Source organism: Trachurus trachurus, assembly GCF_905171665.1.
Source record: "Trachurus trachurus genome assembly, chromosome: 13".
NCBI classification, from domain to species: Eukaryota; Metazoa; Chordata; class Actinopteri; order Carangiformes; family Carangidae; genus Trachurus; species Trachurus trachurus.
In genome coordinates, this window is record NC_139892.1 from 19,332,273 (window position 1) to 19,346,077 (window position 13,805).

A 13,805-nucleotide genomic window follows, 5' to 3' on the forward strand; every position below is an offset into this window, starting at 1 on the left:
TGTCTTACACATATTGAAGAGCTATGAGTTTGTGTTAGGGCTCTCTGCCATTGATCTTCTGTGATCCCCCTGCCTAGGTCATCCTGCCATGCCAACCTCAGATGATCCATAGTATCTTTGCCAGCCAGATTTGACAGATTTTCGTATATCTTGGATATTCCTCCCTTTCTAGAAGGATCTTGCATAAGTATCAAATCCATTGAGGATCGGTTTGGAATATTTGGATATGATGGATTATTCTTAATAACAAAGCTCCTTATCTGCAGATATTTATAAAACTGTGACATTGGAATATTATATTTTTCCTGCACCTGTTCAAATGTTGGAAAAACTTGATCTATGAATATATCCAGGAAGGTATGAATTCCTTTTTCGAACCAATCCTTAAATAATGTATTAGTGAATGAAGGTGCGAAGGTGTGATTTTCGATAAGAGGGCTTTGAAGTGAACAAGACTGCCAACCATAAGATTTTCGAATTTGAGACCAAATCTTGAGTGAGTGGGAGACGATTGGATTATTTAGTGAGCCAGGGTCTACAGTGGGCAGAGCTGAGAGCAGCATGGCTGGGAGAGAAGAAGGGTGACAACAGGCATTCTCTATACATAACCATAGCGGAGGCTTTTTTTGTAGCCAGTAGGTCATCATTTTAATGTTGCTTGCCCAATAATAAAATTTAAAGTTTGGCAACCCCATGCCTCCTACTGATTTTGGTCTCTGTAAAAAACTCATCCTTAATCTAGGTTTTTTCTTATTCCAGATAAATTCTGAGATTATTTTATCAATGCTTTGAAAAAAACCTTTTTTGATATATATGGGAATACACTGATATAAAAAAAGAAATTTGGGGAGGATGGTCATTTTGATTATGTTAATTCGACCTGCTAATGTTATGGAAATATGGGACCATCTCTGCAGGTCTTCTGTTGTAATGTCTAGTAATTTTTGGAAATTCTCCTTGTATAGATCTGCAAATGTTTTGGTAATATTAATACCTAAATACTTAAACTGAGTTGAGGTCCTAAAGGGTAATTTATCAAGGAGTTGTTGGTCTTTTATGGTCTTTATTGGGAATAATATACTTTTGCTAATATTTACTTTATATCCCGATAGTTGTCCAAATTTGTTCAAAATTGAGATTATTGCAGGGACTGATTTAGAAGGGTCAGAGATATATATTAATAAATCATCGGCGAACAGTGAAACCTTGTGCTCCTTGCCTCCTCGATGAATCCCACTATATTCTTTTGAAGCTCGCAAAGAGACTGCAAGAGGCTCTATTGCCAGTGCAAAAAGCAGCGGAGATAGGGGACATCCCTGCCTAGTGGAACGTGTTAACCTAAAGTACTCCGATTTAATCTTATTTGTCTGTACTGAAGCCATTGGGGATGCATAAAGGAGCTTGATCCATGAAATATATTTTGAACCAAAACCAAACCTTGACAGGGCCGAGAAGAGATACCCCCACTCGGCCCTGTCAAAGGCCTTCTCTGCGTCCAATGATAATAATATTTCAGAGAGTGAGTTGGAGTTAGATGTATATACTATAATATTGAATAGTCTGCGGATATTATGGGTCAATTGCCTGTTTTTAATAAAACCCGTTTGATATTCGTGAATTATTGTTGGGAGTACATTTTCTAGTCTAATTGCCAATATTTTAGCTAGAATTTTGGTGTCTATGTTCAACAGACTCACTGGTCTGTAAGATGCTGCTTCCAGTGGGTCTTTCCCTTTTTTGTGTATTAAAGAAATTGTTGCCTGATAGAATGTTGTCGGAAGAAACCCTGTCTCAGATGATTCGTTAAAAACTTTCAAGAGAAGAGGTGCAACCTCCGTGACAAAAGTCTTATAAAATTCAGGTGTATACCCATCTGGGCCTGGTGCTTTCGAGCTTTGTAAACTGCGTATTGCTGAGGTAACCTCCTCTAGAGTTAAAGGCTCCTCCAACAAACTCCTATCCTCCTGACAGATGGAAGGGATCTCCAAGTTATCAAAAAACTCTTGTATAGTTCCAGAATTAACTGCTGTTTCACTTGTATATAGTTTAGAATAAAATTGTTTGAATTCTAGATTTATTTCTGATTGGTCTTTTGTTGTATTCCCAGAACCGGTGCGAATTTCAGTTATATGTCTAGAGGCCTCAGATATTCTTATCTGATGAGCCAGCTGCCTTCCTATCTTCTCCCCATGCTCATAATATTTATGCCTGGAACGACTTATTAATTTAGTTGTCTCAGCTGTGGATAGGAGATTGAACTTGGTTTGCAGACTTGTCCTCTTAGCAAGCAGGTCAGGAGTGGGAGACACTGCATACTGTTTATCCAAATCAACAAGTTGTCCTGTTATATTCCTTCTTCTCTCATTTTTTGTTTTGATCAATTGGGCCGAGTAGGAAATAATCTGTCCTCGAACAAATGCTTTTAGGGCCTCCCATAAAATACTTTTAGAGACATCTGGAGTCTCGTTGGTTTGCATATATAAAGCAATCTGGGATCTGATAAACTATACATGGGTTTCGTTAGCTAGTAAACCGTTATCCATACGCCACGTTTTAGCTGAATATTTACAGGGAAAGTTTAGTTGCAATCTTAGTGGGGCGTGGTCTGATAAAACAATGGCTTCATAATCTATATATTTTACTAGTGTAAGTAGTTTCGAGTCTATAAAAAAGTAGTCAATCCTGGAGAAGGATTTGTGTGGCTGAGAGAAAAATGAATATTTTCGTTGGCCCTGATTCATATATCTCCATGCATCTATTACATTAACTGACTTTAAAAAATTTTGTAACAGTTTTGCTGATTTAGACAAAGAATGTTGTTTGTTTGATGATCTATCGAGCACTGGATCCATTACAAAGTTAAAATCGCCAGCTAGAATCAGGTTGTGGGTGTGAAGATTGGGTAAGGAAGCTAGTACTGAATTTATAAACCTCTCGTCATCAAAGTTGGGGGCATAGACGTTCGCTAGAATTATTGGAGTGTTATACATTTCCCCAGTAACTATTACGTATCTGCCATTTGAGTCAGAGATTATATCTGATGTAATTAAGGGAATATTTTTATTAATTATAATGGCAGTCCCACGTGATTTGGAATTAAAGCTAGAGTGAAACACATGTCCCACCCAGTTCCTATGTAAATGTTTGTGTGCGTGGTTTTTGAGATGCGTTTCTTGTAAGAAGGCAATACCGGCTCCCAATCTCTGCAGATGTGCTTGTACATTACCACGTTTCACAGCTCCATTCAACCCTTTGCAGTTCCAGGTAATTAGCTTCACCACACCTTCCTCATCATTCATGAAGGATCTGTTTGGGTTCTTATCAATGGTCTAATCTGGAAAAAAAATATGATAGCAGCATAGATAATCCTGCATCCATACAGAGGAAAGAGAGAAACAAAAAAGAACAAAAGCAAACAAACAAAAAACCACAAGACATGTACGTGTAGTAACTTCTAACAGTCTCACATCATCTAAACTTTCGAACTTTACAGAAAAGAAAAGAAAAGAAAAAGATTTGGTCTCTAAGCTCCATTTAACTATGTTTCTGTATTTAAACCTCCAAAATCTAGTTTTTGTTGTGTTCAACACAAAAGAGGAGCAAATAACAATAGTAACAAAAAAAATTGATCTGTAAGTGAAGTGACTCATATTCATCTCTCAAATGACCTTATAATTTGTGTCATTAGTTGTCCACCTTGTTAAATTATATTACAGGTTTAAGAATGTATACATCCGTAGCCTAAACCGAAAGCGAACGCGCAGTTGTGGACAGTGTTGATAAGAGAGAGGGATGAAGGGAAAAAAAGAAATGATCAATAAATCAAATACAAAATCAGTTATTTCGAGTATTTCCATATAAATCCTGAGTCATTCACAATAGTTATTGATACCACAAATTTTAACATAAAGGGTATCAAACTCAGATCTCTACTATTACTTGCATTTATGGGGATCAGTCCACTTTGGCGATCTTCTGGTTGTTGAAGTCCTCAGCAGCTTTCGGGGAGTCAAAGGAGTATCTAATCACGTCCAAATTGATTGCGAGCCTGGCTGGGTAGAACAAGCCGTAGGTGACGTTGGCCTCCCGGAGCTTTCTCTTCACTGGGTTGAAAGCGGCGCGCTGTCTGCTGACCTCCGGGCTCATGTTTGGGAAGATGTACACCTGGTCTCCTTTGTATGTCAGTCGCCCTTTAGCTTTGCCCAGATCCAGTATCTTCTGTCTGTCTGTGTAATAGTGAAGGCGGACGACAATGGCCCGGGGTCTCTCTCCGTTGGTCGGCCGCGGGGCAAGTGTGCGGTGAGCCCGGTCTATAACCACCGGGGATCTGAAGTTATCGGCTCCGAGCACAGTGGGGAAGAAATCCGCAAGGAATTTAGTCATGTTGCCTCCTTCAGCTCCCTCTGTAATATCCCGTAGATTTTGTCTCCTGCTTATGTTTTCTAGATCTTGGCATTTGTCCAGCATTTTCTTGCATTCCTTACTGATTGATTGTTGTGACTTCTCCAGCGCAGTTACTCTGTCCATCGTTTCACCGAGCGCGGTTCCCATCTCTTTATATTCGTGAGCTGTCTCAGCCTGTGCCGAGTGGAGTCGTGTTAGCTCGCCTGCTAGCTCGTCTCGTATGGCCCGTATGTCGGCTTTTGTTTCTTCACGGAGTGAAACAATGTCCGTTTTGATTTCTTTAAACGATGTCGCGATCTCAGCTTTTATCTGGACCAGCACCGTTTCTCTGGATGTCTGTAACTCCTCTCGAAGCATCCGCAAAGAGAGCGTGGTCTCGGGCGTGGTAACAGGTGTTTTCTCCGGCGTATTCACTGCTGCGCTGTCGGCCATTTTTGGGCTGCCTCGTGTGAATGGAGTTATCGTTTTCTGTACCTGCTTTCCTTGCTGTTTCGATTTGCGCGAGCTCTTCCTCATATCAAGAGTTTGTTTTCAAGTGGTAAAAGATTAAAGTTGTGTTCAGTTTTTGGAGGTTTTTCGTTTAATAAGCGTTTCTGTGTCGGAGCTCTTCTCCTCTGCTGCCTACTCCATCAAGCAGAAACCGGAAGTCCCCTGCCAAGAATATTTTCATTCAAGAATGAAAGTCGGCGATTCGAAAACAATCAGATACCGTCGTAGTTCCGACCATAAACGGTGATTCAGCGGCGTTATTCCAATGACCCGCCGGGCAACGTCCACGAAACCGAAAGTAGGAAATGCTGGGCAAGTCGACCACTGATAATAATAACAAAATAACGATAAAGACAAAAAGATATATTTATCGAAAATGGACCCATTAACAAGTGTGGGTAACATAGATTCATCCACATTAATATGACACTTTTTCATAACCAAATACAAACTATTTGTTGTCCCTTTAATCGGGTTTGCCCTGATACACTGAGAACCGTTGCCCAGTGAAACAAAACACACCCTTTTTCCACTAATAAAGACACTCATGTTTAGTAACCTGTATTTAAACCATAGAACCCTGTGTAACAAAGATGAGTAGATCACAACATAAACAAATACCATACGTAACGGGGACAATATTAGAAGCACCTGTGCATAAAGGACACATCGCCGAAACGTCTCTTCTTTTTCTCTTTTCTTTTGAATTTTCCGAGAGGAGAGATGGCGAATATATATTCACTCTCTGATCCCGAGGCTGTTTGTGGTTGGATGAGAGAGATGTGAACTTGTTAGTTTGCATCACGTTTTCATCTGTGTCAGGTTGAGTTTCCATTACGTGTGCCAACCGCCTTTGATCTGACATCAGATGTGACGGGACAATCGATATCTATATACATTTATTTGCTGATTCAAATAGTTGCATTAAATAGTGGTTGTTGTGATTATTTTTGCACTGAAATGCGCCTGACATTCTGGAAACCTGCCTGTGAGGTTTTGGTGACGTGTGCGCACTGTGCGCCGGTCAACCAAATTAGCACTCAACCGGCTGCGCTCAGCCCTGCACTGAGAGTAGACCTGTTGGAGTTGGCGAGCTTTCAGCGCACTTTCAGCACAGCCTTTGGGCACGAAACTGTCACTGTGCCAAGCGGAATCTGTGACATCTCCCCCTGCTGCGCTGCCACACCCATCTCGGCTCGTCTTGGTCTACCAAACTGCCAAACTGACCGCACGCTGTGTTGCACTGCATGACATGATGTGTCTCTCTGTAGCCTACTATCCTATTAATTAAAGGCAAAAATGCCCTAAATATTTATTAACACTTAACACTTAAAGTTGCTATTATCAGACATTGTTTCAAGGCTCATATTAAAAGATCTAGTTTAAATGCCATGTTTATATATACAGGACCCAGTGTGATATAGAGCATCTCTGGGGATTGTCACTAGTTTTTACTCTCAAATTTTAGATACTGTTAAACCAGTTGTCTTACTCATTTTCTTTGTGTATTGTGTTCTCAAGTGCACTGAAAGAAAAATAGCCTCTGAATGGGACAGTGGCTCACATGTTTTTTTTTTTCTCAAAGGCTGACTTTTGGATCATTAGCTTTTTGGTTTATGCGAGGGACTGACCTTCTGTCGAGTTTCAATGGATACCTGTTGTTTCTTTCTTCATCAGTTTCTCTTTCTACCATTGCTCTCCCCTGTCTCCAGCTATTATTGGTCCAGGCAGTCAGACCAGACCGACTGCAGAGTGCCATGGCAGCATTTGCCTCCCAAGCCCTGGGTAAGTGGTTCATATTAGGACTCTTTTTTTAATTTTTTTTTTATTGTTTATCCGTGTTACCTAAGTGGGCTGGAGTTGAGTTCAAAATGTTTCTATTGTGGGCCAGAATACACATAAAACATCTGTCATTATTTCCCATGGAAAAATAACAGAAACAAATCACATTTACAGCATAATCATGCCGCCCACTTGGCACCTACCCACTCTGGATATGGGTCTCACCTTTATTGATATTTTCTATTTTTTCCTTCCTACTCTCACTTAGTCAGACCAAGACCTTTAAAATTAGTATCACATAAATGAATATATTTGCATCACATCTTATGCATAAATGTTGATGGTAAACAATCTAAGTAATAGTTTGGCTGTTTCTCCTACGGTTTTTTCTATGTGTCCATGAGCATGAGACACTAGAGACACAGATCAATAATGACCTTAGAGTTATATGTACAGTTACTCCTTTTTCCCTTTGTTGTGTTATTTTCCCAGGAGTTTTGATGTTTTTGCTTCTAGGGTCCCAGATACGTAGCTGTCATGGTAAATGTCAAAGAAAGAAATGCCACAACACAGACAATGAAATTTATTAAAAATAGTAAACAGAAGCTTAATGAAACTAGTCTCACTTACAATTACAAATCTAAATATATTTTGGCTAACAAGATAAAGTGTACATAATAAAGATGCCACCCTACGTATATGATAAGGATATTAATAAAACCCATTTGATTTATTTGCAAATGCAAAATATAATGTTGTGCTCGGACTGATTTAGAAAAATTACATTTCCTGTGATTAACCAAAGGCATTAGCCCCCTAATAACATCCAAAAAGTGTTGAGCGTTACATGTCGGATAAATAAACGTGAATGATTTGAGAAATAATAAAGCACAGAGGCAAGGAAGTATTCTATGAACAAATATGCATAAACAAATGACACCATCCTGGGGTGAAGAGTGAAAAATCACCTTTATTTCATACTAGGCCCAGTCAGCTGTGCATAGTATCAGAGCTTACTTTTCACATTCACCACTGTTGATAAATGTTTTTTGTTGGACTCAAATTATGAACCGAAGCTGCTTTGTGAACAATAAGACAATTATGATTAGCTGTAAAAAATTTTAAAAAACAACTGAAAGCTGTATTATTTGTGTTTGTTCTTTTAAAATGTTTGAACTCCTGAAGCTGAGTCTGATTGTTCTGAATTAAAACCATTTACCCCTTTTGTTAAACTACTTTACCTTGGCACTCATTTTGCAGTGTAGAAATAGGCTGTAGAGAGACACTTTCTTTTTCACAAGCACCTGCTGCCTTCATGCTCAACTCAAGCAAAATAGTCTCAGAAAAGGCTTTTATGCCCGACTTGTGAGCCACACTTTTCATCAATGTTTTTTTTCAGTGTAGTCCTTTTATGTGGCTTTCATCACTATGAGAATGCCACTGTCCTTGAGTAAATGCCACATACACACACTTTTCTCTGTTTTCCTTTCTCACTGTCTCTCTTTCTCCCACACTGACACAAAGCTACATATTAGCTTCCTCTCTCTCTCTCTCTCTCTCTCTCTCTCTCTCTCTCTCTCTCTCTCTCTCTCTCTCTCTCTCTCTCTCTCTCTCTCTCTCTCTCTCTCTCTCTCTCTCTCTCTCTCTCTCTCACTCACTCTTTCACATACACAATTATGTTGTTGCTGCTAATTGGTGTCAGATTAAACAAATACGCTGGTGGGTTTTTTTTTTTTTGCATATTAGTGCATCAAAGAAGACGTCTTCTTTCTACAACTATGGACTTCTTTCCTGACACCATCAGCACTAATGTGTCTACCTTTTTGGACTGTTAGTACCAACCTTAGTAGAAGCTAATATAAGACAGAATTAAAGGGATAGTTCACCCTAGAATGATATTTCGCTCATTATCTACTCACCCTCATGTTGACTAAGGGCTGGAAGAATTATCAGAGTCCACCGTCCCTTCTCTGAGTTACAGGGGGTCTCGGCGTAGCAGTGCATTTCAATGCAACGGTTGCAAAGGGACACCGGAGCTCTTCGTAAAAAAACACACACAAAAAAACATCCAAATACCTCCATGATGCTCGTATGTAATGTCCGTCTTGTGCTGAAGCCCCAAATTGCGTAATTGTCCCGAAAAAAAATTAAATAAGTCTATATTTTAAGCTTGTTTGTAGCGGAAGCTTCTCGAAGCTCCTCTTCCTGGTCCGTCCAAATCTCGCGTGATTCGCAGTAACCGCACTGACGCCGGCGCAAATCACGCGAGATTTGGACGGACCAGGAAGAGGAGCTTCGAGAAGCTTCCGCTACAAACAAGCTTAAAATATAGACTTATTTAATTTTTTTCGGGACAATTACGCAATTTGGGGCTTCAGCACAAGACGGACATTACATACGAGCATCATGGAGGTATTTGGATGTTTTTTTGTGTGTGTTTTTTTACGAAGAGCTCTGGTGTCCCTTTGCAACCGTTGCATTGAAATGCACTGCTACGCCGAGACCCCCTGTAACTCAGAGAAGGGACGGTGGACTCTGATAATTCTTCCAGCCCTTAGTCAACATGAGGGTGAGTAGATAATGAGCGAAATATCATTCTAGGGTGAACTATCCCTTTAATAGTGTAGCATAAGGTTTCTGTTTTAGTTTGTTCTTATTTACATTACAAGACAACTCTTTCTCTTCCTCTCTCTGCCTCTGCAAATGTCATCATACAGTATCGATACAAAATGCATTTTAAAAAGCCTGGTGTTAACCTTTGAGAAATATATTAGCTTTGCTCCTCAGCATCTTAATCATATGAATATTTATGGCAATTAAGCAGTAATTCAAGGCTTCTTTTAATGAGAAAACTCTCCCCAAAAGATAATTTACATTGTGTTGCTCCAATCACTTTTAATTTGTAATGTTATCAGATAACAGTGGGCATATAACAGATGGGTCACAAACTAGAGGAAAAAGCTAAAAAAAAATAAAAAAAAATAAGTGGAGAAACAGGATAAGGAACAAGAACAGGTGCAAGTATGAGTGTGAAAATGATGTGAATCATTTGCTATGGCCTTTGCAGTCACCAGATCTCAACCCAGCTGAACTCCTATGGGAGATTTGAAACGAATGCATTCTCCTTCAACATCATCCAAACACCACACAAGGGAATATCTCCTGGAAGAATACTGCACCATCCCTTCTGTAGAGTCTCAGACATTTGTAGAAATGTCAAGGTGCATTTGAGCTGTCCTGGCAGCACATGGTGGGATCACATCTTTTTATAGTGTTTCCCAATGAGAGACGAGAGAGTCATTTCCAATAAAAACATGAAAGAAGTTTCAGTGTTCATTTTGTAACTGGCCTAAAATCAGCTGAGATAGGCTCCAGCTCACCCGTGACCCTAGTGCAGGATAAGCGGTATAGAAAATGGATGAATGAATGAATGAGTTTTGTAACTCATTTCAAGTTTGAAATTACCCACCAATATGTTTATCATCTCCATATCAAAAGTAATCAGAACTGATGAAAAGGGTGGGCCTATGTTGTTTCATTCTTCATTACTGTATGTTGATACTGAGTGAGATTACAAAATGTCTTACTGTTGGCAGAGCAGCCATACAGCGGCTACTGCTGTAAAAAACCCACTTTGTCGGCACCGAAACGCGGAGGAGAAGGAAGGAGGACGAGAGACGCTCAGTTTGCCTCACATGGCACTCAGCACAGCAACTGCTCTCAGCTGCGTGCAGGAGGGCGCTTTTATTAAACCACGCCCACCAGACAGGTGGCTTCACCTTCACAATCAAATCATAATCACATCAATGTTCTGACAAATAAACATAAATCAATAAATCAATAAACAATCAATAAGTGAGAATAATTGAGAGCACCACTCAACACCCCCACTTGCTCTCACATTACAAAAAAACATTTCATTTACATTCAGTCAGAAAACATCAATACAGTCTATTTTCTTTCAGTTATACCCAAACATAAATTCAGCAAATCTTGCTAACTTAAATTTTGTTGCAGGCTTGGTCATAAGATCTGCAACCATCTGCTCAGTTGGACAGTACTCTAATGACAGTTTACCATCAGTTACAGTGGACCGAATGAAGTGGTATTTAATATCCACATGTTTACATCGCTGTCTTTTAACAGGATTCTTAGCTAAAGCAATAGTGCCTTGGTTATCCTCAAAAACTATAGGTAGCATATACACATGTTTATCAATGCCATCTAACAGTTGTATGAGGTACAGACACTCTTGGATGGTAGTAGCAAGAGCAATATACTCCGCTTCACAAGTGGACAGTGCTACAGTGGGCTGCTTTTTGGTCTTCCATGACACTAAAGTGCCACCTTGAGATAGAGTTACACAATACCCAGTTGTACTACAACGATCTTTTACATCACCAGCCCAGTTTGCATCACTGTAGGCTTGTATACCTAGGTTTTCATTACTCTTACTATAACACAACTTCTTATCACTTGTACCTTTTAGATATCTTAGCACATGTTTAACTGTACAAAAATGTTCAACAGTAGGTTCATTGAAATACTGTGACAGTTTACTTACAACGAAGCTTAAATCAGGTCTTGTACATACAGTTAAATAAATCAGACTACCCACTGCTTCTCTGTACATTGAAACATCACTCAGTAATGCAGCATCATCTGTGTAGTTCAGTTTCTGTTCACAAGGTGTTGACCTAGGTTTGCAATCTTGCATGTTAAACCTTACCAGAATCTTCTCAACATATTTTGATTGAGACATTGTTACACAGTTATTACATTGTTCGAAATCAATACCCAAAAAACTTCTCAGTTTGCCTAGGTCCTTCATTTTGAACCTTGCTGCAATTAACAAGTCATCAACCCAAATTACCATAATGACCTTCTCATGTTCTCTTTCTCGTGTGTAAACACAGTGGTCAGCTTGGTTTTGGAGAAACTCATTCTGTGTCAAATGGTCATGTAACAACTTATTCCAATTCCTGCCCGATTGTTTGAGCCCATACAATGACCTCTCTAGTTTGCAGACTAACTTCTTGTCTGTGTGAGATCTCACCTCGTACCCTTCTGGCTGTTCCATGTAGATCTCACAGTCTATGGGTGCATTTAAATAGGCAGTTTTCACATCCATCTGGTGTAAGATCAAATTTTCTTGTGCTGCTTTCTGCACCAAAACTCTAACACTAGTCATGTTAGCTGTAGGAGAAAATGTCTCCTCATAATCCACACCCATCTTTTGACTGTACCCTTTAGCAACATATCGGGCCTTGTATTTTTCAGATCCATCAACATCAGTTTTAATAGCATACACCCATCTACCCCCCACTGCTTTCTTACCCTCAGGCAAATTGGTCAGTGTAAATGTGTTGTTCTCTTTAAGTGAATGCATTTCCTCATCCATGGCTTTCACCCACTCTTTTGATTTGTCTGAGGTTACAGCTTCTGTAAACGACACAGGTAGGTTACATATCACACGGTAACAATAATCAATGTTACTCTGGGCTAGATCTGTGTATCTGTCTGGCCTCCTTCTCTCTCTGGAAGGATAACGGCTTGACTCAGGTTCACACTTGACTTCAACTTTTTGTGGTTGGTGATGGCTGACTTCAGGTTTCTGTTCTATCACCCGATCTGGACTTCTAGATCTAGGTTTTATGAAGTCATCATCTTCAGGTGTAAAATGAGTCTGTGTCTGTTGCTCTACACCTGATTTAGCCACAAACTTGACCAACCTGTGCTTCTGCACTTTCTTACTGACAGGTAAGTAGACCATGTATGCAGGACTGTTTTTATCATACCCAATGAAAACACATTTTTCACACCTTGGATCAAGTTTTCTCTTGTCTTGTTTATAGGCAAAACACTCTGACCCGAACCTCTGCATTCTAGACAAATTGGGTCGTCTTCCTGTCAACATCTGGACTGGTGTCTGCCCTGTGCGTCTGTTGAAACATCTATTTCTGACCACAGCAGCAGTTTGGACTGCATAGGTCCATAGTTGTTTCGGCAGACCACTTTCAATTAGCATGCACCTTGCCATGTCAAAAAGTGTGCGCCAATTGCGCTCAGCAGTACCATTTTGGTGAGGAGAGTAAGGTGCTGATGTCTGATGTTTGATCACATTTTTAATGAGCAATGTCTGGTAATCTTTACCTGTAAATTCCGTACCATTATCAGATCTGAAACATTTCACTTTGCCGTATGGGGCAGTATCGGCCAAAAACTTCTCTGTAGCTAGAACAGTGTCACTTTTGTTCTTCAAGAAATACACAAACACAGTACTGGAAAAATCATCAGTGAATGAAAGTGCATATCTGTAACCATCTCTAGACTCTGGGTGAATTGGCCCTGCCAAGTCTGTGTGTACTAGCTCTAGAGGGGTCTTAGCTCTTACATCAGGGTCTCTGTTTCTGGTTTGGAAAAACTTCCCTTGAGTGCACACTTCACAATGTGGAGGTTTGTGTGTGGAACCCTTGATTTTCATACCATCCACAACATCTTGTAACTTCTGAATGTCATTATAATTACAGTGCCCCAGAATTTCATGCCAGGTCTGCATATCATGACACCCCTTGCATTGGTCATCATCATCATCATCATCATCATCATTGTTCAATGTGTGCAAATAATAAAGTCTATCGTGTACGTGTATGTGAAATTTGGTACCGTCTCTGTGGATCAGAACGTCCTTCCCCTTCTTGAAGACCACGGTGGCTCCATTGGCAGTAGCTGCTTTCACAGACAGAATGTCTTGTGGATAGGATGGGATGTACAGCGCCTGCCTCAGTGTTGTGTTCAGGTGTCTTCCTTTGCTGTCGATCAGACAGACTTCTGCATCACCTCGGCGCTCTGCGACGCCCTTGCACCGCGTGCCGTCCGCCAGCTCCACGCAGTGTGACTTGGCCTGGAACCCGTCATCAAACCTCACGAACTTCGCCAGGTCTGTGACGATGTGCGAGGTTGCCCCGCAGTCAACCATCAGGCCCCTCACGTCGACATCTGCTGCTCCCTCGCTCACTCGGAAGAAGTACTCCTTGTCCTCCTGGTCCTCTGTCTCCCCGGAGACTTTTCGTGCGTCGTCTCGGTTCCCACGCTGTTTCCGCCTGCAGGTCGTGTCCCGGTGTGTGGTG

The 13,805-nt window shown here is 40.5% G+C and overlaps 1 protein-coding gene across 1 annotated transcript in view; it reads left to right on the forward strand.

The window, feature by feature from the left end:
* Positions 1 to 13,805, forward strand: part of dync2h1 (dynein cytoplasmic 2 heavy chain 1) — a 128,826-nt gene that overhangs the window by 72,876 nt on the left and 42,145 nt on the right. Inside the window, exon 81 of the mRNA XM_083984702.1 lies at positions 6,606 to 6,678. Coding sequence (XP_083840828.1) covers positions 6,606 to 6,678 — 73 coding nt within the window. The remainder of the gene's footprint in view (positions 1 to 6,605; positions 6,679 to 13,805) is intronic.